General features: G+C 35.4%; 4 protein-coding genes and 1 long non-coding RNA gene across 5 annotated transcripts; 3 read left to right on the top strand and 2 right to left on the bottom strand.

The window, feature by feature from the left end:
* Positions 1 to 89: 89 nt before the first annotated feature.
* LOC142241255 (uncharacterized) lies at positions 90 to 1,942 on the top strand. Its single transcript, XM_075312994.1, has 2 exons — positions 90 to 1,084; positions 1,137 to 1,942. Exons 1-2 carry the CDS (start codon positions 914 to 916, stop codon positions 1,764 to 1,766), a joined length of 801 nt encoding a protein of 266 aa, XP_075169109.1. The 5' UTR covers positions 90 to 913; the 3' UTR covers positions 1,767 to 1,942.
* Positions 1,943 to 6,905: 4,963 nt separating this feature from the next.
* On the top strand, positions 6,906 to 8,363 carry LOC142230869 (myb/SANT-like DNA-binding domain-containing protein 3). Its single transcript, XM_075301493.1, has 3 exons — positions 6,906 to 7,290; positions 7,624 to 7,688; positions 7,749 to 8,363. Exons 1-3 carry the CDS (start codon positions 6,906 to 6,908, stop codon positions 7,962 to 7,964), a joined length of 666 nt encoding a protein of 221 aa, XP_075157608.1. The 3' UTR covers positions 7,965 to 8,363.
* A 1,484-nt stretch (positions 8,364 to 9,847) lies between these two features.
* On the bottom strand, positions 9,848 to 11,896 carry LOC142241276 (uncharacterized). Its single transcript, XR_012723554.1, has 3 exons — positions 11,758 to 11,896; positions 10,865 to 11,703; positions 9,848 to 10,810 (listed from the first exon to the last, which is right to left on the bottom strand). It is a non-coding gene; the product is annotated as an uncharacterized LOC142241276 (long non-coding RNA).
* Positions 11,897 to 11,969: 73 nt separating this feature from the next.
* Positions 11,970 to 12,574, bottom strand: LOC142241268 (uncharacterized). The gene is made up of 2 exons (XM_075313000.1): positions 12,442 to 12,574; positions 11,970 to 12,384 (listed from the first exon to the last, which is right to left on the bottom strand). The coding sequence occupies exons 1-2, from the start codon at positions 12,555 to 12,557 to the stop codon at positions 12,135 to 12,137; spliced, it is 366 nt and encodes a 121-aa protein (XP_075169115.1). The 5' UTR covers positions 12,558 to 12,574; the 3' UTR covers positions 11,970 to 12,134.
* Positions 12,575 to 18,389: 5,815 nt separating this feature from the next.
* Positions 18,390 to 19,508, top strand: LOC142230878 (uncharacterized). Its single transcript, XM_075301500.1, has one exon. It carries the CDS (start codon positions 18,390 to 18,392, stop codon positions 19,506 to 19,508), a length of 1,119 nt encoding a protein of 372 aa, XP_075157615.1.
* The last annotated feature ends 7,413 nt before the right edge of the window (positions 19,509 to 26,921 follow it).

Raw genomic sequence — 26,921 nt, forward strand, 5'->3', positions numbered from 1 at the left:
TCGGCAATGTTGTTACAAATCTTGTAGCTTCAAAATCTAGAGTTGCCCCACTAAAAACAAGATCTTTGCCCCGGTTAGAATTGTGCGCATCACATTTACTTGCAATTTTTTGGAATCAACTAAAAAATCATTTCGATTTTTCGATTTCAAAAATAAATTTTGATATATACCTACAGACCAGAATCCTGCAGACTTAGTGTCACGAGGTTGCTCAGTGATCGAACTGGATAATTCTAATTGGTTTTATGGCCCATCGTTTCTACGATCTTCCGAATCTGAATGGCCACCGTTTGACGGTCCGAATATCAGCGAAGAAGAAATGACAATAGAAAAAAGGAAAACAATTTTACTCGCGCAACAAGAAGATGTGCCATATATAGTTCAAGCGGCTCACAAATTTAGCAACTATTTGAAATGCCTCAGAATTTTCTCATATATTTTCCGATTTCAGTCGAAAAAACTTAGAAACTGCCTCACTATATCTCCTGATGAACTGAATCATACACTTCACCGTATTATTTGGGCGATTCATGGCCTGTTTCACGATGTCGAAATTACACTCACGGTCGACTTGTAAAGAGAAAAAATGTGATTTGTGTTTCTATAACTCGTTTTTATCGAGAAATTAGTCGACCGGCTACTCGATCGATAACGTAACCCCTTTCAAGCAAAATTGAGTTTCTGTATGTCGAAAGTACTGTCAACTCTACGATCCGATATGTCATAATTAGTCACTTGCTGTTTTGGTATCGACTAATAATGCTTAAAATATTTTTGTTATATTGTAAGTGAAAATGGAGAGCAAATGGTAAGAAAACTTGGAAAATAGTATACAAATTTGTTTTCTTGTATATTACGTCCTTTTGTACAACTGGTTTTATTGTTTTCATATTTCAGTTTAAAGAAGTCGACCATGCAGCAGCTGAAGGCTCTTACTTCGTTTATGGAGGCCAATCCAGATTTAGCTCGGGGTATTCCGGTTGTTGGATCGACCAGAATCTCCTCAGAAGAGCAGTGGCAAGATTTAACCCAAGAGCTCAATTCATTGGGTCCACCAACACGCTCTACATTTGATTGGAAAAAGGTTACATTTTTGTGTTTTGTTTGGAAGTTTTGACTAAATTTTTATTTTATAGACTTGGACGGATTTAAAATCCAGAACGAAAAAAAAGATTACTTCCAACAAAAAAAGCTTAGTTCAAACAGGAGGTGGCCTTTATCGATTTTCACAGTTAAGTGAACTTGAAGAGTCTGTTGACAGAACTCTTCATCTTTCTTCTGCCGCAGCGCCCAGTGGTTCAACATTTGGTATTGAAGAAGATGAGGACAGTTTACTGTCAATGGAGATATTGACGACTAGTCCAGATAAAGTAGTTATTACGAGTCCTACATGTGAAAACGCTGCCGAAAAGAAAGATAAAGATTCTCAGGTACGATCTCAAAACAAAGGAAATGAACTATCGCCTTGCTCAATGCCTTCATCTTCAAAAAAGAAGAAAATGTGTGATGAAAAGGAATCCAGTTTTCCATGTAAGAAAAAGAAAACTACAACTTATGAGCAATTGGAACTAATACGGCGACAACTAAAATTGGCCGAACAAAATTCAATGACAACGGTCGAAGCAACTGAGCAGATTAAAAGGTTAGCCGAAGCAGCAGAGAGGATTGCAGTTGCGGCAGAGACACAGGCCCAAAGTACCCGAAAAATTGAGGGTAGTCTACTCAGAATTGAAGAATCAATTGAAAATTTCTTGTATAACAATTGAATACAAACTTTATCAATGTTAAGTACTTACTCCTTCAATTGAATTCCTATATATATTTAAGTTTTTAAAGTTAAAGTGAAGTAGACTGATTTTTTAGTTTTCGTTATAACTCCGTTACTAATTACATTAAATTACACAATAAAAATATGTATTAAATGGCTGGCCATTAAATTGCACATTTTTCTTTTCACAGTATTAAAAAAGGGTTTCAAGTCAACTTTTATTAGATTTCGGGCCTAATGTGAATGGACTAATACAAATGGTAGTATCAATCACCAACGTCAATTAATTTATACAATTGTACAACTTTAGTGTTTGTGATTGATTTTTGTTTTAATTCAAACATTAGTTGAATCAATTAAAATTTTAATAGATAATTGTTTAAAATTCATTTGAGGTATTACTGTGAGTTTTTCTGTGAGTGTAGCCTTGTTGCAGTTTTTTGTTGAAAATTTGTTACATAATTTCTTCAGCACTATCAATTATATATTCGACCACGTACCCTTTTAAAAATTATGAACAAAATTGAAGGTTTTTGTGAAAAAATATATTTTTATTTACTTTGTGAATACATACATACATTTTTCACTGATTGTTTACAAAGGCACAACCTTTTTAGAAGCGCGTAGTACACCCAAAGAAATTTGTTAGTAGGGACAGCAGAAAAGTCTGCTAAAGCAGCAGTATTTAGGAGTTTGTAAGTATATTACAGTGCAAAAGTACATCAAAAACTAATTTTTGTTCTTAAATATGCTGTGGGCAAAAAGTTATAACCTAAAAATGTTATAATTTGTTGTTAATTAGGCCTTGAAGTAAAAAAATAAAACAGCAGACATCGACTGCAGTTTTAGCAGACTTTTTCTTTGAGTGTAGCCTAATATGAGATCAAAACAAGTATATACGGCCGTAAGTTCGGCCAGGCCGAAGCTTATATACCCTCCATCATGGATTGCGTAGAAACTTGTTCTAAACACTGCATTCCACAATCGAATTACTTAAGTTGCAGTAACGCTTGCCGATGGCAAGGTATCTTAAAACCTCCTTAAAACCACCATCTTCTAAATTGTATACAAGTCCATACGTGGTATATATTAAATCAAAAAAGATCGATCCAATATGTATATAATTCAGTTTGACAAAGTAGACATAAAATTTTGACAAAATTTTCTACAGAAATAAAATTTTAACAAAATTTTCCATAGAAATAAAATTTTCACAAAATTTTCTATAGAAATAAAAATTTTGACAAAATTTTCTATGGAAAGAAAATTTTGACAAAAATTTCTACAGCAATAAAATTTTAACAAAATTTTCTATAGAAATAAACTTTTGACAAAATTTTTTATAGAAATAAAATCTTGGTAGATTATTTTTTGGCTCGAGTGGCAACCATGATTATGAACCGAATAAAATTTGAACAAAATTTTCTATAGAAATAAAATTTTGACAAAATTTTCTATAGAAATAAAATTTTAGCAATGATGAAAATTTTATTGAGAACGGAATAAAATTTTAACAATATTTTCTCTAGAAATAAAATTTTGACAAAATTTTCTATAGAAATAAAATTTTGGTAGATTATTTTTGACTAGAGCCAAAAACCATGATTATGAACCGATATGGACCAATTTTTGTGTGATTGGACCAATTTTGGTATGGTCCTTAGCGACCATATACTAATACCACGTTCCTAATTTGAACAGGATCGGATGAATTTTGCTCCTTCAAGAGGCTCCGGAGGTCAAATCTGGAGAACGTTTTATATGGGGCCTATATATAATTATGGACCGTTATGGACCAATTCTGGCACGGTTGTTAAAGATCATATACTAACACCATGTTCCAAATTACAACCGGATTGGATGAAATTTGCTTCTGTTGGAGACTTCGCAAGCCAAATCTGGGGATCGGTTTATATAGGGCCATATATAATTATGAACCGATGTGGACCAATTTTTGCATGGTTGCTAGAGACCATATACCAATATCATGTACCAAATTTCAGGCGGATCGGATGAAATTTGCTTCTCTTTGAGGCTCCGCAACCCAAATCTGGGGATCGGTTTATATGGGCGCTATATATAATTATGGACCGATGTGGACCAATGTTTGCTCGGTTGTTAGAGACCATATACCAATACCATGTACCAAATTTCAGCCGGATCGGATGCAATTTGCTTCTCTTTGAGGCTTCGCAAGCCAAATCTGGAGATCGGTTTATATGGGGTCTATATATAATTATGGACCGATGTGGACCAATTTTTGCATGGTTGTTAGAGACAATATACCAACATCATATACCAAATTTCAGCCAGATCGGATGAAATTTGCTTCTCTTTGAGGCTCCTCAAGCCAAATCTGGGGATCGGTTTATATGGGGGGCTATATATAATTATGGACCGATGTGGACCAATTTTTGCTTGATTGTTAGAGACCATATACCAACACCATGTACCAAATTTCAGCCGTATCGGATGAAATATGCTTCTCTTAGAGGCTCCACAAGCCAAATCTGGGGATCGGTTTATATGGTGGCTATATATAATTAAGAACCGATATGGACCATTTTTTGCATGGTTGTTAGAGACCATATACCAACATCATGTACCAAATTTCAGCTGAATCGGATGAAATTTTCTTCCCTTTGTGGCTCCGCAAGCCAAATCTGGGGATCGGTTTATATGGGGGCTATATATAAAGGGTGATTTGTTAAGAGCTTGATAACTTTTTTTTAAAAAAAAACGCATAAAATTTGCAAAATCTCATCGGTTCTTTATTTGAAACGTTAGATTGGTCCATGACATTTACTTTTTGAAGATAATTTCATTTAAATGTTGACCGCGGCTGCGTCTTAGGTGGTCCATTCGGAAAGTCCAATTTTGGGCAACTTTTTCGAGCATTTCGGCCGGAATAGCCCGAATTTCTTCGGAAATGTTGTCTTCCAAAGCTGGAATAGTTGCTGGCTTATTTCTGTAGACTTTAGACTTGACGTAGCCCCACAAAAAATAGTCTAAAGGCGTCAAATCGCATGATCTTGGTGGCCAACTTACCGGTCCATTTCTTGAGATGAATTGTTCTCCGAAGTTTTCCCTCAAAATGGCCATAGAATCGCGAGCTGTGTGGCATGTAGCGCCATCTTGTTGAAACCACATGTCAACCAAGTTCAGTTCTTCCATTTTTGGCAACAAAAAGTTTGTTAGCATCGAACGATAGCGATCGCCATTCACCGTAACGTTGCGTCCAACAGCATCTTTGAAAAAATACGGTCCAATGATTCCACCAGCGTACAAACCACACCAAACAGTGCATTTTTCGGGATGCATGGGCAGTTCTTGAACGGCTTCTGGTTGCTCTTCACTCCAAATGCGGCAATTTTGCTTATTTACGTAGCCATTCAACCAGAAATGAGCCTCATCGCTGAACAAAATTTGTCGATAAAAAAGCGGATTTTCTGCCACTGATTTTGGTAATAAAATTCAATGATTTGCAAGCGTTGCTCGTTAGTAAGTCTATTCATGATGAAATGTCAAAGCATACTGAGCATCTTTCTCTTTGACACCATGTCTGAAATCCCACGTGATCTGTCAAATACTAATGCATGAAAATCCTAACCTCAAAAGAATCACCCTTTAATTATGGACCGATGTGGACCAATTTTTGCATGGTTGTTAGAGACCGTATACTAACACCATGTACCAAATTTCAGCCGGATCGGATGAAATTTGCTTCTCTTTTAGGCTCCGCAAGCCAAATCTGGGGATCGGTTTATATGGGGGCTATATATAATTATAGACCGATGTGGACCAATTTTTGCATGGTTTTTAGAGACCATATACCAACACCATGTACCAAATTTCAGCCGGATCGGATGAAATATGCTTCTGTTAGAGGCTCCACAAGTAAAATCTGAGGGTCCCTTTATATGGGAGCTATACGTAAAAGTGGACCGATATGGCCCATTTTCAATACCATCCGACCTACATCGATAACAACTACTTGTGCCAAGTTTCAAGTCGATAGCTTGTTTCGTTCGGAAGTTAGCGTGATTTCAACAGACGGACGGACGGACATGCTTAGATCGACTCAGAATTTCACCACGACCCAGAATATATATACTTTATGGGGTCTTAGGGCAATATTTCGATGTGTTACAAACGGAATGACAAAGTTAATATACCCCCATCTCATGATGGAGGGTATAAAAAAAATATATTTTTATATCGATGTCTACATACCAAAGTACGCTAAGTGTAAGAAGTGTTAAAAATTTTATTTTTAGAATTTCTCAAAAACAGTATAAGATATAAATTTACTTCTTTCGTCTTAAAATCATGTTTATTTTGTTTAGTATGTACGAATTCAAAATAGTGATAAAATGACTTGGCTAAAGAAACAACGAACTCCATCAAAAAATGTTAAGTCGACTTAGCGTACTCTGGAATAAGGACATCGATACGAACACCTCAGGAATTTTAAATATTTACAGATAATAACTAATTTATAAGGGCCGGTTTCTCATAGTCCTGATAAAGTAGGTGATAACTAACAAGTACTTTAATTTATCGTTAGTTTAAACTGCATGTTAACTAATATGGATTTCTCATACTCATTCAAAAGTTAAGGCCGGTACTCTGTTCGGTTTTCGCGTTGAAACTCCATACAAAACCAAAAAATGCGAAAAATTTGCGAAATTTTTTCCATTTGTGATACTTTGTTTTTTCGTGTTGAAAAACTGACGTTTATAGCACGGCGCCATTTGCAATGTGAATTAAGAAATAATTTATTTATTAAAAACTATTTGTGCGGGTTTATAAATCAAACACGGACCCTATTTTTGTTCCGAAACTATACAAAGGATCAAAGGAATAGCAGATCAATTGCCCAAGGAAAAATAAAATGTTATTTTGTAAAAACAAGCAACAACCACCAACTTAATCCAATATCGCTCCCTGTAAAATAGCGCTCCAAGCTACCTAAAAAAACGCCGCTTTCTATGTGCGAAATAATGGTTTCCATAAAAATTTTTCGCAAGAATGAACATAGTACCGGCCTTTAAGTATAAAAATGTGGCAACGATTTGCGAAATATGGCAATATTACAACTCCATCATCTGTTTTATGAATTTGTGAAGTATAAACAATGAACCAACAAAAAAGAAAGCGTGTGAAAAATTTCACTTCAACAGAAGAAACATTACTCATAGAGCTCGTTGAAGAAAATAAAGCCGTGCTAGAGAACAAGAAGTCGGATGCCGTCACATGGAAACAGAAAGCGGATGCTTGGGAAAAGCTTTCTCAACAGTTTTCCAGTCAAACAGGAGAAATTCGTCCATGGAAGGCTCTCCGAGACAAGTATGAAAATTTAAAAAGGCAAACAAAAGTGGAGCTCGCCGCCGAAAAAAGGGAAACATACCGAACCGAAGGAGGAGTTCGCGCAAATTCATCTGTATCAGCGATATCAGAAACAATTTCTGGAATGATTGGTCAATCGGGCACAGGGCTATATAACCCTTTTGACAATGATGGTAAGTAAATATGTTGAGTATGAATATTCTAAAATCTACCTAATTGGAACACTTGTGATTGTGAGTTGTTTATATGAGGAGATTTTTTATTAATGACCTTTTCCTGTATATAACGAGAGCGAATAAAATCTTAAGCCACTTCAAAATGCACATTTTTGATAATCGATGATTCTCATACAAACGAAACAAACATTCAAACATTCAAAAATACAAAAAAAAATGATTTAGTGATTTTCTTACAACCGTGTTTTTGTACAATATACAGGAACAGGGCGTAAATGACATTAATTACATTTCTTTGCGCAATTTTCAATATGGTCTTTTCTATTTCAGAAAACAATAACGAATCTATGTACAATGAAGAAACGTCGGAAGTTGTTGAGTGCTATTTGGAAGAGGTAATAAACAGTTATATTAAAATATATTACTGTTTTTCACGCATGTATATGAATCTATAGGAAAATTCCTATGATGTATACGATGAGGTAGAGTATGTCGAAGACGCTGCACCTAAGTGGAACCCCATGGTACTTAAAGAAAAAGTTTCGAAAAAACTTCAATCAACTAAAACCCCGCGAAGAAAGCCTACGATGGAAGAAGAAAAGATAAAGCTAATTCAAATACAACAGCAATTTTATGAAAATGAAAATTTGAGAGCTGACGAGAAGCATTAGTATGAACTACAGTCAATTCAATAAAAAATGAACTACTTCAGTTGGAAATTGAAGAAAAAAAACGTCGCCTCACAATGTAATTTTTACTAAGTATTTTTCCCAATATTATTTAGTTTGTAAGTATAATAACACTATGACGCAAAATTCCACTTTTTGTCTCCAAACAAAAAAATCACTTATACCAGTGGAAAGTACACGATGAGAGGAGAAAAGTAATTTGTGGATTTTGCCAGATTGGTTGCCGTTTGTCTTTTTTCCAATTTTCATATGGCCATAGCTCAAAAGATGCTGTCAATTCATTTTTGACGTATTCAGCAAAGTTGAAGCTCTTGACTCGGCCAATAAAAATATATATTAAGGTCGAAAATATTCATCTTCAAGTTCAAAATCTCAAAATTGTCGATAAAATTACCACTTTTATCACCGATTTTTTCGGGTTTTCGACTATAGTTCCTAAACTGTTGAAAATTTTGCCAAACAGTTAAGGGACAAAATGTAAAGGGTGATTCTTTTGAGGTTAGGATTTTCATGCATTAGTATTTGACAGATCACGTGGGATTTCAGACATGGTGTCAAAGAGAAAGATGCTCAGTATGCTTTGACATTTCATCATGAATAGACTTACTAACGAGCAACGCTTGCAAATCATTGAATTTTATTACCAAAATCAGTGGCAGAAAATCCGCTTTTTTATCGACAAATTTTGTTCAGCGATGAGGCTCATTTCTGGTTGAATGGCTACGTAAATAAGCAAAATTGCCGCATTTGGAGTGAAGAGCAACCAGAAGCCGTTCAAGAACTGCCCATGCATCCCGAAAAATGCACTGTTTGGTGTGGTTTGTACGCTGGTGGAATCATTGGACCGTATTTTTTCAAAGATGCTGTTGGACGCAACGTTACGGTGAATGGCGATCGCTATCGTTCGATGCTAACAAACTTTTTGTTGCCAAAAATGGAAGAACTGAACTTGGTTGACATGTGGTTTCAACAAGATGGCGCTACATGCCACACAGCTCGCGATTCTATGGCCATTTTGAGGGAAAACTTCGGAGAACAATTCATCTCAAGAAATGGACCGGTAAGTTGGCCACCAAGATCATGCGATTTGACGCCTTTAGACTATTTTTTGTGGGGCTACGTCAAGTCTAAAGTCTACAGAAATAAGCCAGCAACTATTCCAGCTTTGGAAGACAACATTTCCGAAGAAATTCGGGCTATTCCGGCCGAAATGCTCGAAAAAGTTGCCCAAAATTGGACTTTCCGAATGGACCACCTAAGACGCAGCCGCGGTCAACATTTAAATGAAATTATCTTCAACAAGTAAATGTCATGGACCAATCTAACGTTTCAAATAAAGAACCGATGAGATTTTGCAAATTTTATGCGTTTTTAAAAAAAAAAAGTTATCAAGCTCTTAACAAATCACCCTTTATAACATTATGAACAACTTTGTAGTACATGTCAAATTCATATAACCACTCCTTGATATTCTGTTTGCAATTTTATTCTTTATTTTTCGTTTTTTGTTACGAAACAACAAAACAAATGAATTCAAAGCATTTTTCCAGCTATGGTCATACGAAAATTGGAAACAGTGCTCAAAATCGAAGTTGGCGACAAAACTTGAGATGCTCATAAAAGACGAACGGCAACCGATCTAGCAAAATCCAGACATCCTCTCATCGAGTACTTTCGGCTGGGATAAGTGATTTTTTGTTTGGATTTTTTGTGTTGCACTGTGTAATCAAACCAAAACTTTGATTCAATTTAAAATTGAAGAAAAAATGTTAAGTTTTTATTAAACGTTTATTCATACTAATGATAGATTTTTAAGTTTTTGTTAAAGGCTGAAATATGTACAATAAAAAATTGAAGAACAAACGTTAAGTTTTTTTAAACGTTTATTCATACTAATGATAGATTTTTAAGTTTTTGTTAAAGGCTGAAATATGTACAATATTAGTTTAAAACTATACAAATTTGCAAATAAAAAGTACCTTCCGAAATAGCTGGAAATCAATGCTGTTCTAGCATAAGCATTCCTGTTATTTGTTATTTCGAATGATGATTCATCTTCATTCCAGGTCTCGACAGGCAAGGGTAAGTGTTCTTCGGGAGGGTCGGCCTCTTTCTGTACTACAGCAATGTTGTGTAACACTGCGCACGCAATAATCACGCTCATTGTGGTGCTTAATTTTAATCTCAGACCCATAGATAGTACTGGAAATCGACGTTTCCAAACTCCAAAGCTTCTTTCAACAACATTTCTTGTCCTTATTTGTGACTCATTGTACAATTTTTCGCTTTCCGTTATGGGATTCTGTACAGGAGTCATCATGTAGTTTGATACCTTGTATCAACTATCGCCTAAAATATAGCAGTTTCGAAACTCTTCGTTGTGCAATCTAAATTTAATTTTGCTGTTATTGAATATATTGCTATCGTGAGATGATCCTGGCCATCGAGCGACAATGTCTTCAAACATTAGATTGGCATTACAAATCGCCTGTACATTAAGAGAGAAGTATCCCTTTCTATTTCTAAAAATTTCTGCATCGTCGCCGCCCGGAGATTGTATACGTATGTGTGTACAGTCAATTGCTCCAATTACTTTTGGAAATTTTGCAATTTTATAAAAGTCTGCTATTGTTTGTTGCAATGTATCATGTTCAAATTTAATGTATTCTTTCGACAAGGATGCGATGGCACTGGACACTTCTTTCACACATCGACTGGCTGTTGGTATGCTTACTCCACAAAAATCTCCAACGGTTATAAGAAAACTTCCACTTGCATAGAAGCGAAGGGCCAGTAAAAGTTTGAGATCAGGCGTAATTGCGTGATTCCTAGGAAAAGTACAATGAAACTATGGGAGCAAGAACTTTGGTATTTTATCTTACCTGCCAGTAGCAGACTTTAACTGATTTTTGATTTTAATGAGGATAAAAGGTTTTTTTCGATATTCTAAATCTCTTCATAAACTCTTTATCATCCATTTCAGAAATGTAATTTGGTCTACATTTATAAAGTCTCGCAGAATGCACACGTGGTTCGGCATCATCCATTATATTTTCCATAGAAAAAATATCAAAAATTCTTTTATTCATGCCAAACACTACACTCGTTATTAATTAAGAAATTATTATCAAAAACCGCGGTAAACAAATTTAAACAGCTGATCAGACAGATCATATGTTTGTATTTATCGGGTCGATAAGTTACTAACCGGAGCCCATCTTCCGGTTAGTGACTTATAGGCAGGATTAGTACTAAGCATACATTCAGAAAAACAAATGTCATTAACAAGAGGAATATCGATCCGATAAAATATAACCGCCGTATGAGATAACAAAACAATCTAGGATGTCATATCGCAGAATTTACAGATTATTTGCTATATTTCTACGTATGGAAGAAGCTCTTTCGTCGCTTGCTTCGTGACTTTCACTATCATTTCCCTCGCTTTCAATTTCTAAATCGTCCGGCTCTGGACATTTGTAATAAAGGCAAATGTTATGTAGCGCGCAACATGAATTAATGATTTTTGTTGTTTTTGCTGTACCGTAGTGTAGTCCACGAGATCCAATGATGCATCTAAATCGATTTTTAAGTACTCCAAAACAACGCTCAACTACATTCCGAGCACTTGCGTGTTTTTTATTGTATCGTTTTTCAACAGTATTCGATGGGTTTCGAAAAGGTGTCATTAGAAATGGTTTTAACGGGTATGCAGAATCACCTGCAGCAGCAATCAAAATATTTATAAGCTCATTATTAAACTAAAGCAAATTACCTAGAATCCACGAATTTCTGTTTCCACTATCATAGCTTTCCTGCAGTTTTGCTTCAACGGAGCTATGATCCCATATGAAGGCGTCATGGTTGGCACCAGGGTGTCTGCCATCAACATACAAAATTTTTGTTTTATGATCACAAATCTGAAGTCAAGAAATAACTTACATTCTGATACTTGAAACAATTGAATTATTCTTACCACTATTGCATTGATACTGTAATATCCTTTTCTATTATAGTATAGGTGTTTCAGTTTGTCACTTGGCGATTTTATACGGACATGTGTTCCGTCGACACTTCCAACTACACCCGGAAAACCGGATGATTCAAAGAAACCTTTTTTAATTGCTACTTCCTCCTCTGGCAATGGCATTTTTATCCAACTACGGCAAAAATGTCCAAGCACTCAGTGATGACTCGGGAAACAGTTGCTTTACTCGTGGATGAAATAATCTCATTTCCCACGGTTTGTTGGTAACTGCCTGTAGCGAGGAATCTCAAAAATGTGGCTAATCTTACATCGCCTCGGACGTGAGTACTTCTATAAGAGGGAGCGCTATATTTTTCAAATTCCTCATGTAGCATCCGAAAGATATCTTTCGTTACTCGAAAATTCGCGACAAATCTGTATCAGAATATACATAATTATTTTGCATTTATTAACAACGCACAAAAAACTTACAATTGTTTGGGCATTTCTAAAACATTATGCATATCACGGAGTTGTCTACGTGGCACGCTAGCTGTAGTATCCTCATTTTCACTATCCGTAAAATATACGGTCACAGATAAATCCATATTTTTATAAAAACGTTGAAAACACTATTGTTGATTATTAGTAAGTAAGTAAATAAGTATGTTTTATTTGAGACTTTTTCATTTCGATTACATTTGTTGTTGTTGAATTATCGATAAGTTATGGTAAACTTAGAACTATATCTGTCTTGTTCTAATACACGGTTATTTAGTAGGATAGCAACTTGCTTTGATAATAAATTATCGATTGTGCGTACATTGCACATTAGATGAATGGAGATAAGGCTTGCTCATTGGCCTTTACGATTTCTTACAGAGCGTTAGTGTCTGTGTTAATAATAAATAGTTAATTAATAAACTATAACTAAAAAACACTTAAAACGAGATAACAATTTATATGTTAGCGACGAATGCTAATACAGTAACAATTAGGGAATAAAGGTAAGTATTTCTACATTAATATCACAGTTGAATCGAGAATGTATTCAGGTACATAGTATTGAGAGGATTTGTTTACTTTTAAATTCGTCTAGTGAAGTGTATAAGTGATCATATCATTATTATTTTTTTTATGACTAGGTTAATGAAAACTAATTTATATATATTATTTATCCTTTATGTGTTCCAGGAGTCGTCTTCTGGTAGAACTGTGGCAAGTTATGATTAGCTGGTTCATTGTCAAGAATTTCGTTGATGATGGCAACAGATGAGAGATATTTTGAGTCAGACCAATTTGAGTTTTCGTCAGTGCTATATATTGTGCTCAGCAAGTCATTTTCATGTGTGGCAACCGCTCAATGAATTTTCGTTGAGTGTTGAGGGCGTACTTGCAAAGTGGTTGAATTCCAGATAATTCGTAAATGTAAGTATTTGAAAATTTTTTATCACGGCTTTGGTAATGCTTGCTGACGCATTTTCTTAATATTTTTCGTTCAAGGATCTCCAATTCATTAGCCACTATCGGGGAGATAGTGAACCAGATTGGAAATCCATATATCAATACTGGCCTTATAGCTACTTTATAAAGTAGAAGTTTTGTTTTTTGAGGCAAGTATTTATTTCCCAATATGTAGGAGAAAGATCCAAGTACCCGTTTCGTCTTTTTCAGCGTTGATCGTGCATGTGTGTTGAATTTCAACAAGTTGTCAAATGTGATCCCAAGATATTTTATTTCTGTCTCAAAGGGAATTTCAATACCATTTAATGTCAGTTTGAGTGTTTTGCTCTCCGGGACTACAAACCTCGGGCATTTGCCAGAAGCGTTTCGTATGCATATCGCTTCAGATTTTGAAGCATTGATTTTTATTCCCCACTGTATATAGAAGTCACTGATAAGTTGCAGGTGATATGTGGCTTTGCGTAGAGCATCTGCTGGAGAAGTGCTATGGGCGTAGATTAGACAATCATCCGCATAGAGAATTGTCTGTGAGTCCGCATGAGTGTGTGGAAAATCGCTCAGGAAAATGTTGAATAATAATGGGGCCAGAACACTGCCCTGAGGAACCCCGCTATTGACTTCTCCTAGGTTGGAGGATATCCCTTGAATGTTTACGGAGAATTTTCTGTTCGTAAAGTAACTGGTAAGTATTTTTACAATGAATGGGTCTGTTTCCAATTCAACAAGTTTATACAATATTCCGATATGGCAAACGGAATCAAATGCTTTTTGGATGTCTAGTGCTATAGCAATAGTACATTTTTTGTTGTTGAGATTTGAAATTATGTCATTGTGGAATTTCAAAAGTGCGTGTTGAGTGGAATGACCCTTTTTGAAACCAAATTGGAAATTTGGAATAGGATCAATTATGTAACCGTTTTCTATTTTCTCCTTTAGGACATGTTCATACAATTTTCCAATGTTAGACAGGAGGGAGATTGGACGGAAGTCTGCCGGTTCAACACTATCAGCTTTTTTCTTAATCGGCAAGATTTTTGCAATTTTCCAAACAGAAGGAAAATATCCATTAGTGATACAATGGTAGAATATACATGTAAGTAATTTTATTGATGAGCTGGGGAATTTTTTTATAATAAAGTTTGAGATTTCATCTATCCCACTTGACTTTTTATTATTTATATTCTGGATAATGTTTCTAATCCGCTCAATATTAGTGAAATGGAGGTTATCTGGATTTTGTGATGCACTGAATTCGTCATCAAATGAGTATATATGTGAGGTTGTGGCGCCAATATAAGCGGGTACTTATGTATTTAAATCTGAAACTGGTTGTATGGGTATTGTTCTCTGAAAGACTGTGTTGTAGTATTGTTGAAAATTATACGCTATTTCGTTGGGATTCTTTGAAATATCATTGTTGATAATAATTTGGCTACAAAATGGAGATTTTGTTTTACCCGTTATTTGGTATATTTCCTTAAAGGCGGACGGACCAGGTTTGATATTTTGTAATTTCTTATTAAATTTTTCCGCTTGCTCAATATTAACAGAGTCTTTTATTATTATTTTTAACAGCTGGATTTGCTTTGAGATAATGATATATTCGCTACTCACTCTGTTCCCAGTACGATGGAAGATGTTTTTCAATTGCTTCTGCCAATTGTGTTTAATTTTGAATAGTTTCTTTGTCCTTTCTGACAACGGGAATTTATTGTCATTGATCTCTATTTGTTGTGAGTGTGAGTTATGTACTACCTTAAATGCCTCATTGAATTCATTTATTAAATTGTCGATTTCGGTATTTTCTAGATTATTGTTGTGTTGAGGCAACAATCTACTTGAGGCAGAGTCCATATCACGGCGAAAATTATTCCAGTTTGTATTTTTATATGATGTAATTTTACGTGGAGTTCTGAGGAGAAAGTCAGTATGTTGCAGTTTTAAATTAAGTTTAAGTGGGAAATGATCTGAAAAGGATGATAATGTCGATATTTGAAGATTCGTCATGTTTCCACTGATCAGCTGAGAGCTGACTAAGAAATGGTCAAGATATGAGGAGCCGTTCGGATAAGAGGGCGATGAATCACATAATCTGGTAATATCTAAAGTATTATTCTCCAGCCAATTGAAAAGTATATTGCCATTTGAGTTTTCGATGGTATCCCCCCAAGCGGGGTTTTTTGAATTGAGGTCTCCACCGAGTACAAAAGCATCGTAATCCTGACAAAGCCGAAGTAAATTTTCCAAATCATTTTCAAGTTGCTGAGCAGGGTGATTACAAGGTATATAAACAGACCCAAACAAGTATCTTTTTGTGGAATTATTAAAAGACGATTCAACTTTTATGAGAGAAGTTTTGATGCCAACATTGTCTAATAAGACTTTGTCATAAAAAAAAGTGTTTTTTAAAACAACAGCAACACCCAATGGTGAGTAGTCATATATAAAGTTGTAACCATCCAATTTCACTCTTTTTTTACTTTTCAGGTGACATTCCTGAATGAACCCAATATCTATTTTATTGTGAAATAGAGTATTTTTAAGGTCGATTTGACGACTGCGATCAACCAGTGATCTTATATTGAACGTTAAGAAATTTATGGATCTATGGTCCATATTTATTCTTAATTTTGTTCAGAATACGAATAAATTCGGCTTTGGCTTCAGATTTTTGCATCTTCAGGTATTCAGACAGGAAGATATTTACCTCCTGTTCAATTGACAGCTCTTCAGACTCCAGAAAAATTGAACTCAACTTCATAAATTGTTCAATGATGGAAGGTTTTGATGTTGTTGAATTTTGTTGAACCGGACGTGAATGAAAAAGACTGGCAAAACTTTGGTCTGGGATAACGTTAGACATGCCAATCGCTTTGTGGACATTGTTTCTTGCTAAGGTACGTTCTTCAGCCGCTTTGACCAGCCTTTGTTTTCTAGCCGCTGCATATTTTTTGTATGTTGGACAACCTCGCCAGTTTGCGGGGTGTCCAGGCTCTTTGCAGTTATTGCAGAAGGGTTCATTGTTGTCCTCTCGTCTTCTCTGACACTCACCTGGGTTATGAGTTTGGTCGCATTTTACACATCTGTAAGCCGAGTTACAATTTTTTGAAGTGTGACCCCATCTTTGACATCTGCGACATTGTACGTCTGTTCCTTTTCTTTTTGGCTTTTCCCATTGAATAATTTGGCTCTGTAAACTGTTTATTTTGGAAATGTCACTCAATGTTTTCCCTGGAAATAAAGATACAAGGAAAAGGCCGGTATCAATGTTGTTTTTAATGGAATTTGGGGTTGTAAATTTGACTATGCTTGCCACAGTATCAGGAACAGTGTTGTTTATTTCAGATTTTATTTCTTTAATCTCAGTGTCAGATGTAAGTCCTCTTAGTACTAGAGAAGTTTGTTTCAAATCTTTCGGTGTGAAAGAATAAAAATGGATATTTTTCTCTCTTAAGGCCGGTACTCTGTTCGGTTTTCGCGTTGAAACTCCATACAAAATCAAAAAATGCGAAAAATTTGCGAAATTTTTTCCATATGTGATACTTTGTTTTTTCGTGTTGAAAAACTGACGTTTATAGCACGGCGCCATTTGCAATGTAAATTAAGAAATAATTTATTTATTAAAAACTATTTGTGCGGGTTTATAAATCAAACGCGGACCATATTTTTGTTCCGAAACTATACAAAGGATCAAAGGAATAGCAGATCAATTGCCCAAGGAAAAATAAAATGTTATTTTGTAAAAACAAGCAACAACCACCAACTTAATCCAATATCGCTCCCTGTAAAATAGCGCTCCAAGCTACCTAAAAAAACGCCGCTTTCTATGTGCGAAATAATGGTTTCCATAAAAATTTTTCGCAAGAATGAACATAGTACCGGCCTTTAGAATTGCCATCATCGATGTATGAACATTTGTGTCTGCAAAGTAAATTTTGCTTTTGTTTCTGTTGATGTTTTTAATTTTGAATGAAAACGCTGGAATTGTATTGCGGAGAGTGTCAACTAATGTTTTTATATTCACATTGTAGATGAAGATTGGAGAACACCATTTTGGTTTCTGTGTATTTTTGTTGTTGGTGTTATTTTTAATTGACGCTTGCGAGCTGGTGCTTGGTGCTGGACATTCAATATTGACATCTGCCAATACTCCTAAGATACCAAACCTGTTCTCGTCAGTAGGTTTATAATTTTTTAATTTCTCCGACAGGTCGGGAATTACAATATCAGATGGTGTTGTTTTTTCAAGCCGCTGCCTTTTGCGGTCATTAGATTGGGTTATGATTTGCTGCTCATTGTTATTGTTGCCGGCTGTGGCAACTTGTTGAATTTGGTTTGATGAGGGTATTTCTACCTCTACTACATCACACTCCATGTCGCGTGGTATACGGCCAGGCATATTCTTTGCAGAATTTGCAGTAGAATTGCCTGGGTCAACAATATTACCAAATATTTTTAAATTAAATAAAAAATTGTTTTCTGCTATTAAGATATACGTCTGCTTGTTCTCAGGATTGCCAACTTTTTTTTCTTGTTGATTATTATTGTTTATATTTGTTTTCCACAATTTACATGTCAAACAATAATGAACATGGTTGCATTACTCCAACATAATTTAGTAGTAGAATTACTGTTCAGCGTAATACATACGTGACAGACGTAATGTGCAGTCGAACGAACTCACTCGAGATAGAGAAACCAAATCTGACTCGAAATCGAGTGACTGCAATACGGTCGACTAGCTATCTAGTCGACATTGTGAAACTGGCTATCAACGTCACTATTTTTCGAATGAAATTAAGCAAATAACCAGCTCTGGGACTTTATCTAAACATTTATCGTCTTTGGCTCTCTTCATAGAAGAAGTAGATGGAGTTGAATTAATTCGTGTTGGAGGTCGACTTCTAAATTCCGACTTACCCCAAGATATGAAGTTTCCATTCCTCCTGCCTAAATCTGACCCATTCGTTAAAGTCATGGTAAATCATTTTCACCAATCAAATTACCATGCTGGCCCTAGAGCTCTGGTGTCATTAATACAACAACAATTTTGGATCATCAATTGTCGCTCGGTAGCAAGACAAGTGGTTTATAACTGCATACATTGCACTCGATATAAGCCAAAGCTTTTGACTCAGGTGATGGGAAATTTGCCAAAGGATCGTGTATCTGGCTCTCGCCCATTTCAGGTTGTTGGTGTTGATTTTGCTGGCCCGATTGCAACGTATCTCAGAATTAGAGGAAAAACGCCCTACAAATCGTATATAGCTGTTTTTGTCTGTTTTGCGACAAAAGCAGTCCACCTCGAAGCAGTTTCCGACCTTACGAGTGATGCTTTCATAGCAGCTCTCAAGCGGTTTATTGGACGAAGAGGTCTCCCATCCAAGATATATTGCGATAATGCTACAAATTTCATTGGTGCTGAGTCAAAGTTAAAGGAGTTCCACAAACAATTCCATTTAGAGGAAACAAAATCAAAAATCGAATCGTTTTCTGTCTCAAAACATATTCAATTCGTATTTATCCCACCCAGAGCACCACATTTTGGTGGGTTGTGGGAGGCGGCGGTCAAGTCGGCGAAAGGTCACTTATTTCGCACTCTTCCAAATGCACGTCTGACATTTGAAGAATTATCCACAGCTTTAGTGGAAATAGAGGCCGTTATGAATTCTCGCCCAATTTCTCCAGCTTCTACTGACCCCAATGATCTTCAAACCCTTACACCGGGACATTTTTTAATTGGTTGCCCGTTACTCAGTTTACCAGAAAGAACACATTTTGACTCAGATATCTCTCATCTGCAATCGTGGCAAAGAATTTCTGCAGTAAAATCGCACTTCTGGCGCAGATGGCATAAAGAATATTTGGCTCAACTTCAACATCGTCATAAATGGCAAACCCCGCAGAAAGATCTAAAGGTCAACGATATGGTCATCATCCATGAAGATAATGTCCCACCGATGAAATGGATCACTGGACGTGTAACGAACATTGTCTCAGGTGCTGATGGTTATGCTAGAGTTGCAGATGTACGGACTCCTAATAATGTACTAAGACGTCCAGTGACAAAGTTGGCGAAATTACCAATTGATTGAAACCAAGGGTTTCAATGGGGCCCGGCATGTTAAATCATCATGATTTATTGTTATTTTATGTTTCTTTGCTATTAGTATAACATTTGTATTTGAAACTTCAAATATTTATTTTATTTTAATTTAACTTGAAAATTGTTTGAAATTTTATTGAATCCAAGTCTTAATATGCAATCTCTATTTTTTGTATCTCATACTGACATCCCTACTACTAATATCGTAAATGTCATTCTCAATTCTTTACCCAGAATATTTTCGTTATTGTTTTTGCAACACTTTGGGGCAATGATCAACATGTAAATAATGTAAACAATAGCTGATATATACATACGTATGTACATATCTTATAACTGTCCCATCTTTTATATCATTAGAAGTTTGAAGTTTGGCAAATAAAATATTAATATTCGAGAAAGTGTTGAAGTGGAACAATCGTGTTTGATTACAGTCGGGTCAGAAAGTGTGATATATGTAAATTACACAGAGAGACATTCTTAGTAATTGAAACAAAGTGTATTCAAATAGAGACAGTGAGAATAATTCGAAAATTATTCTGAAATAATTTGTGAAATCTTGAGCCAGGAAATTGTAGTGCACAGAGACAGTACAGAATGGGAAACAGTGTAAAAATTGTGGGTCAATTATTAACTTAGTGGAGACAAAATAACAATAGTTGAACTCAAATTATTTGGATTATTGTAATCAAAAGTGAAATTCTTCTATAATCCAAAATTGAAAATCAGTATAAACATTATCATAGAGACATATTAAGTGTAGCAGTTCATAGTGTTCCATGATAATACTGAATTTCTACTGGAAGTGAAGTTGACTATATCTCTGCAGCATTCAGAGAAGATAATTAGTACTACATTTGTGTATTGCCTCGTAAGTTGGAAGTTGGCCCAACTCAAGGTAAAATATTATTTTATATTTTTATACAATTCGCATACCCAAGTCGGACCATTGGGTTAGGAATTTGTCTCATTACACATTGGACAAATTCAAGGGCTGTCAAAACAGGCAGTCCTCAAACACTAATGTTATTTTGCTTATAGATTTTCTTTTGATTAAATTATTTAAGTTAACTTTAAATTGTAATTATATAATATTTATTTCATTGTACATTATGATCTTAAACTTCCCATGCTGGAATATGAGACCTTCGTGGTCTTGTGCATGGGAAAGCAAATAAAGAACAATAATAATAATAGTAATTTCTGAGGGTTTCAAAGCTTCTTTAAGTGGTTTCAGTGCAATGTGGAACGCCGTTCGGACTCGGCTATAAAAAGGAGGTTCCTTGTCATTGAGCTTAACATGGAATCGGGCAGCACTCAGTGATAAGAGAGAAGTTCACCAATGTGGTATCACAATGGACTGAATAGTCTAAGTGAGCCTGATATATCGGGCTGCCACCTAACCTAAACATTCGAATATTATGGAAGATAATACCGAAAGCCCGGTCAACAAACAGTCAAGATGGAAGGATTTTAATCTGGATATTTCCAGGCTTGGCTCCTGTCAAATCGAGGAAAGAGAAAATTAAAACAGATTTGCCATTCTGGGTGAGTTGAATCTCGATGAAGAACGAGTTAGCTCCACAAGTCACCAACTCTAAGCAGACATATTGTCCTCCGTAATAAATCTTTAGAGTTTGTATTTCTCAATTGGATAACAACGAAGGAAAGTAAATAAAAAAAACATGCATAAATTCATATAAAGGATTTCGTGATAATTTATGCTCTGCTTCTTTATCTGATACAAAAGTTTTCTGTCGGGTTTCAAGCCAAAGAAATTTTATTATTTATTTTTTTTTTATTTATTTAACTCATTTTACAACCAAGCCGAAATGACCATATACGGTTACAGGGATACTCAAAATAAGGAATTACATTAAATTTACCTAAAAAAGAAATTATAAAAATAATTAGGACTACAATCAAGGACTGCAAAAACTTGACATTATTACACCTTATTACTAAGTATATATATTACTAAGTATGTATTATTCTTCTATTTCGAAAGGCAAGTCACTTCAGTTTTTGCCGCCGATTAGGAGTCCAAAGTATACAATATATGTCACGAAAAATGTAACATTTTTAAATTTTATCTGAATTCTCCGGCCAAAAATAAAAACTTTTTTATTTACCTTTTTTAAAATCAATGTATTCTCATACAAACAAAACCAACTTTCAAAAGTGTAAATCTATTACTTCGAATTCGGGTAACTTTTCCTTTCAAAAGACATTTTTGTACGATTTAATTTCAAGGCATATTTAGGAAAGTACACCCAAAGAAATTTGTTAGTAGGGACAGCAGAAAAGTCTGCTAAAACAGCAGAAAGTCTGCTTGAAAAGGGACAGCAGTCACTGTTTGTTGAAATAGCAAACATTTCCTGCTATTTTTTAAGCTCGATTACACTAAAACATGTTTTATTTTGGCTAAAACAAATAAAATGTCAACTTAGGAGCTATCCTAACATAATTAAAACAATATTTTATGGATATCTATAGTATTTGACCAAAAATCTGAATATTTATCGAATTGAGGCATAACAGCAAACAAAATGTTTGCTGATCGTATTTAGGAGATAGTAGGTATATTACAGGGCAAAAATATACCAAAAACTACTTTTTGTTTTTTAATATGCTTTGGGGAAAAATTTATAACCTAAAAATTTTATAAATTGTAGTTCACTTGGCCCTGAAGTACAAAAATATAACAGCAGACATCGACTGCTGTTTTAGCAGACTTTTTTCTGTGAGTGTAGTTTCATGCTATCAGGTGATTACAATTTTTTCATTTGAGAATAGCTTCGATTGTCGGTATTTGCTTAATGGCATAGGCGTAGCTAAAGGGGTTTTATGGGTTTGTCATCTCTCCCTACTAGAGGTGTGCACGTGACACGCAATTTTCATGATTCACGCGTGAGTCACGCTGATGGCAACGTCGTGAGTGTGCGTGAGCGTGATTAACAAACCAGCGTGAGTCACGAAAATAATAACGAAGACGTGAGTGTGCGTGAGTAACGAATTTCGGAAAAACACGCTCACGAAAATAATCCCTCCCACGGACATAAAAGGCTTAAGGCCGGTATGCACCTCTAGCGAAAAATTTCATTCCCATAAGAAATGCATTGCTATTTATGTTAACGAAATTTTCAGTAGCGTTCAATTTCGTAAGCTGGTACGCACCTCTAATGAAAATAACAGTGTTTTCAAAAGCATATTTTGGCAGCAAACATTTAATTTATTACAATCATTGTGTGCGTAAAAGTTTTAAAAGGTCTGTAAATAATAAACAATTTATTTGAGGAATATTTGGAACATACATTAACAATTTTTAAAAGCGATTAGCTGGTTTAAAATGTGTGTACACAGCCCTGTTTTTTTGTTGTAGACTTGAATAAATTTTTGCTACCGAAAATTTCGCTAGAGGTGCATACCGGCCTTTACGAGTTAAATTCATTTACATTTTTAGTGACATCTGGGATATTAAGAGTTTAATAACGCTCTCGATTTTAATCATGCTCATGTTTTCAGACACGTCGCTAAGGTAAATTACTAAAAAGTTATTCGTGAGTCACGATATTTTTCATGTCTCACGGTATTTTCCGTGAGTCACGACATTTTCGTGCGTGAGTATATATTTTCTTTTCGTGAGTGTGCGTGAGTCCTAACAAACAATATCGTGCGTGAGTAAGATTTTTCCGTCGTGAGTGTGCGTGAGCAAAAGTAATAACTCACGTACACACCTCTACTCCCTACCAGGGTTGGCCTGTCGCAAACTGTGACTTTTGCGACATGCGTTTACGACATTATAAAACGTATGTCGCAAAAGTCGTAAACCTAATGTACCCTGCCAGCATTTCAAAGTTCCATTTCATCCTCATTGCTACCACAGAGTCATAAGTGACACTGCAACAATCGCCAACTGTGATGAAAAAGTATGAAATGTACATGAAAGTATTTCGCCATCACTATTGTTTGTCATGTGCGCCCTAGTTAGATTGGTAATACTAGATAGGTCAGCGCCATCTATTGGCTACAGGAGGAAATAGGCAGACGGAGAGATGATGGACACCAATAAACATTCTCTATGAGAGGATGTCTGACAGATGATTTGGTTTAGATGGTGTTTTGGAATTTGGTGATAAAATGGCTGGGAAAGCTTGGGATGATGGCGAATAAAGGTGGAATTACATACCATGCGGTCATGCGTGCGTACGTTATATGCTTTTGTCAAAAAAAGGTAAAATGTTATAACTACAATTGTTTGAGTCACACGACAAAAGTAACGTATGCATATGACGCATAAAGTTGACGAACTTTTAACTTTTCAATGCGTCGGGTGCGCTGACAACATTAAACAACATGTAAACAAATCAAGAAACGAAAAACAATTTAAAATATTGACTAAAAATTATTGATTGAATTTAAAATACATAAAGTCCTATACATTAAAAAGTGTGTGGAATCCAAAAACATAACAAGAAGCGCAGAGGCAAGGAATGTAATCAGCAAATTCATTGGTATTCCGGCGCATGCTGTGTAATTCAATTGAAGAATCGTATTCGTCAACGCATTCGAGTACAACGTACGCACGCATGATCGCATGGTATGTAATTCCACCTTAAAGCGTGAATAATGGAGGATTTTGGAGTTTGAGCGTCAGATTATTCTGGTTTTGGACGCGAGATAGTGAGGTGGTGTCGTTTGATGGTGGAAAGAAAGTGCGGTTCGTTTGTTTGTTTGAAGTTAAATAAAGCCTTTTCCGGAAGTTTGATTAAATAAAAACACAAGAGAGACAATCGAATGCGAATGTAAACAAATGCATATCTTTATTAATGGCAAATGAAAGTGAATAAGAACAGAGTGTAAAGGCATACAATATACAATATAAATCAAGATATGATTTAATTTCGAACTATAAAAAAGGCTTTATTGTGTTACAATTTGCCAACATTAAGTACTATAAATTTAAATCTAAATTTAAAACGCTAAAAAAAGAAGGTGAAATAAACTTGAAATTGAACGTAAACGCTAAATATTGAAATAAAGTTAAAAGCTAAACATAAATGCTAAAAAAATTAAATAAACGTATAACTAAAGTTAAGCGCTAAATGAGAAAAGTAAAACAAACTTAAAGTTAGACTTAAATGCTAATCGGAAGGAAATAAGAAAAAGGAGAACTTTAGTGAAATGTAATAAAAGAAGTAAATTTTAAAAGATAAAAAAGGCAACCTGTAGAGAAAAGTAACAAAGGAAGACACTTCGATTTAAAGAAAATAACCATAAAATAAAATTATTACGACACTTACCGAAAGTCCACCTCAATTTATCACCTCGTTTGCGGCCCAAGCATTCCCGGCAGGCAGGATTCGTATGCGACCTTTGACCCATTTCCATGCATTGTCATCATCTCCGGCGGTATTGTAATTGGTTATGCGCTGGTCATCCTACAGCGCCCAGGTACTGTGCTTTCGTTTTTCTTAGTCTAACAGAAACTTGGACTGATACGTTTTAGACTTTCACGGACGGACGGACTTGTACATTAAACATCTGGAAATAGAATATAATTTTTCAGTGTGATAGTTGGCTAGTATCAGTAGGGTGTTAGGTGGAATTGTGTTAACGAGTGGGTAGAGATAATTGTGGCGGTTTTTTTTTGCCCGTAGTGGTAGGTTGAGCTCACCCTTGGACTGTATTTAAAGTGTTGGACTGGTGAAGTCAGTCCCCCACTGTTATGGTTAATGTAGTTCCCATTAAACACGGTACTGAAGGATAATTGTTATTGAGTCGCAACCTGAAAAATAAGTAATATATATTTTATTACCGGAAATCTTTACTTGTCGACGATACGATACTTATCTTACCTGGACGGACGGACAGAGAGACAGAAAATGAAAGAGATAGACGAGGGACAGAAAGAGCTGGTTCCAGAGGGATTAATAATTCATTTCTGCAAAGAGAATAATATGTTGTTTTTTTATTAGTAAAGAGAATTTTGTAATTTTTGTTGTTGTTTTTTTTGGATTTTGGTTTAATTTAAATATTTTGTTAGAATTAGTTTCAATAAAATCATACCTTTTTTATAACGTGATGAACTGAAATACTGGCTTTTTTATTAATTTTAAATATGGAGGAAAAATAAGTTTTAGAAGGAAAAGGTGATTTGAAGAATAGGTGAGTAGCATTTGGGGTGTCCCGAGTTGATGGGCTCGGGGACACCATGGTTGGGGAGGGTCAGGCCACGGCATGCCAGCAAGCCAATATGGGTGGTAAGTTGTGTGGATATTAATTTTTGTGATACGTACCTGTTGGTCTTTGTGCTGTCCTCCAAAACTGGTTGAATGTTTAGTTTTTTTGTCGGCTGCCAGAGGACTGAGTTGTCAATGAACCGCGCCCCACAGACTGAGCCAAAAGCCGGCAACACCGGTCAGCAACCAGCTTACGGCAACTCGGTTCCTCCCTCCAGATGGCGGTAGCCTCCGGGCTGTGACAAAAATGGCGCCCGCAACATGGGGCCTGAGAAACCAGGTTTACCAATTCATGTTTTTGACCACAACAATTTTCAATCTTGTCTCGTGTGTTCGTTTGTGTAGGTCGCGATGTTTAGTCCGATTAAAGAGTCCGAAATCGCGTGTCCGTAAACGGATATATGAAGTCTGGGTGGGAACAAATGTGGTCAGGTGTTCGTCGATTCTAAAAGGGGAGCGTAAGTCACGACGCAGAATGGTTTTCGGCTAAGTTGTCGGTTGCGACGTTTCCTAGGAAAAGAAAATACCATCATTAACAATAGTAATAGTTTCAATAGTCCAAATTGTGTTTACTTACCTGTCCGTCCGTGTACTTTTAGCTTTACATATGCCAACCAAAAAGAGTCGTGGATGAAATTCCATTGTCGTTTTGGTTTTTGTTTATTAGGGGGTAATGCAATACCGGTTTTTCATTTAAAATGCCAGCAGTATGTATCTGTAAAAAGGGGAATAGAGAGAACATTTGTGTTATTTTTGGGAGATATGTAAATTTTCTTGTTATTAATCCACCCTGTTGGTTTGCAGTTACTCACCTGTTTGAAGAATCACCTTTGAAAGCCTTTTCCTGATTTTGATGTATAGTTAGTTAGCATTTTTAATTTTGAATCGTTGAGTTTTATCGATTTTAGGAAAGTGTCTGAAAGCAGAACATAATTTTTAATACTACATTTTAGAGAATTTTACTTAACTGATTTTTTTTTTTAATTTCGAATTGAAGTGTGTGTGCGTCCTGAAAGAGAACAATTTTGAATAAGATTATTTTTTCGAATTTTTCATTTTATTACCTTTTAGATTTTTTTATTTCGTTCCAAATTTAATTTTTCGCTAAAAAAAATTTTTAATTTAAAGTTATTATATTTAAGTTTTGGAATTTTAATTTC

This window comes from Haematobia irritans, chromosome 1 (assembly GCF_050003625.1).
Source record: "Haematobia irritans isolate KBUSLIRL chromosome 1, ASM5000362v1, whole genome shotgun sequence".
NCBI classification, from domain to species: domain Eukaryota; kingdom Metazoa; phylum Arthropoda; class Insecta; order Diptera; family Muscidae; genus Haematobia; species Haematobia irritans.

What these genes read in the sequence shown, in the direction of transcription:
- LOC142230878 (XM_075301500.1), top strand. Translation starts at nt 18,390, where the DNA reads ATGGTAAATCATTTTCACCAATCAAATTACCATGCTGGCCCTAGAGCT.
- LOC142230869 (XM_075301493.1), top strand. Translation starts at nt 6,906, where the DNA reads ATGAACCAACAAAAAAGAAAGCGTGTGAAAAATTTCACTTCAACAGAA. An exon ending in TAACCCTTTTGACAATGATG is followed by an intron (nt 7,291 to 7,623) that starts GTAAGTAAATAT and finishes TTTCTATTTCAG; the next exon opens with AAAACAATAACGAATCTATG. An exon ending in TTGAGTGCTATTTGGAAGAG is followed by an intron (nt 7,689 to 7,748) that starts GTAATAAACAGT and finishes ATGAATCTATAG; the next exon opens with GAAAATTCCTATGATGTATA.
- LOC142241268 (XM_075313000.1), bottom strand. Translation starts at nt 12,557, where the DNA reads ATGGATTTATCTGTGACCGTATATTTTACGGATAGTGAAAATGAGGAT. An exon ending in TTAGAAATGCCCAAACAATT is followed by an intron (nt 12,385 to 12,441) that starts GTAAGTTTTTTG and finishes ATTCTGATACAG; the next exon opens with ATTTGTCGCGAATTTTCGAG.
- LOC142241255 (XM_075312994.1), top strand. Translation starts at nt 914, where the DNA reads ATGCAGCAGCTGAAGGCTCTTACTTCGTTTATGGAGGCCAATCCAGAT. An exon ending in CTACATTTGATTGGAAAAAG is followed by an intron (nt 1,085 to 1,136) that starts GTTACATTTTTG and finishes TTTATTTTATAG; the next exon opens with ACTTGGACGGATTTAAAATC.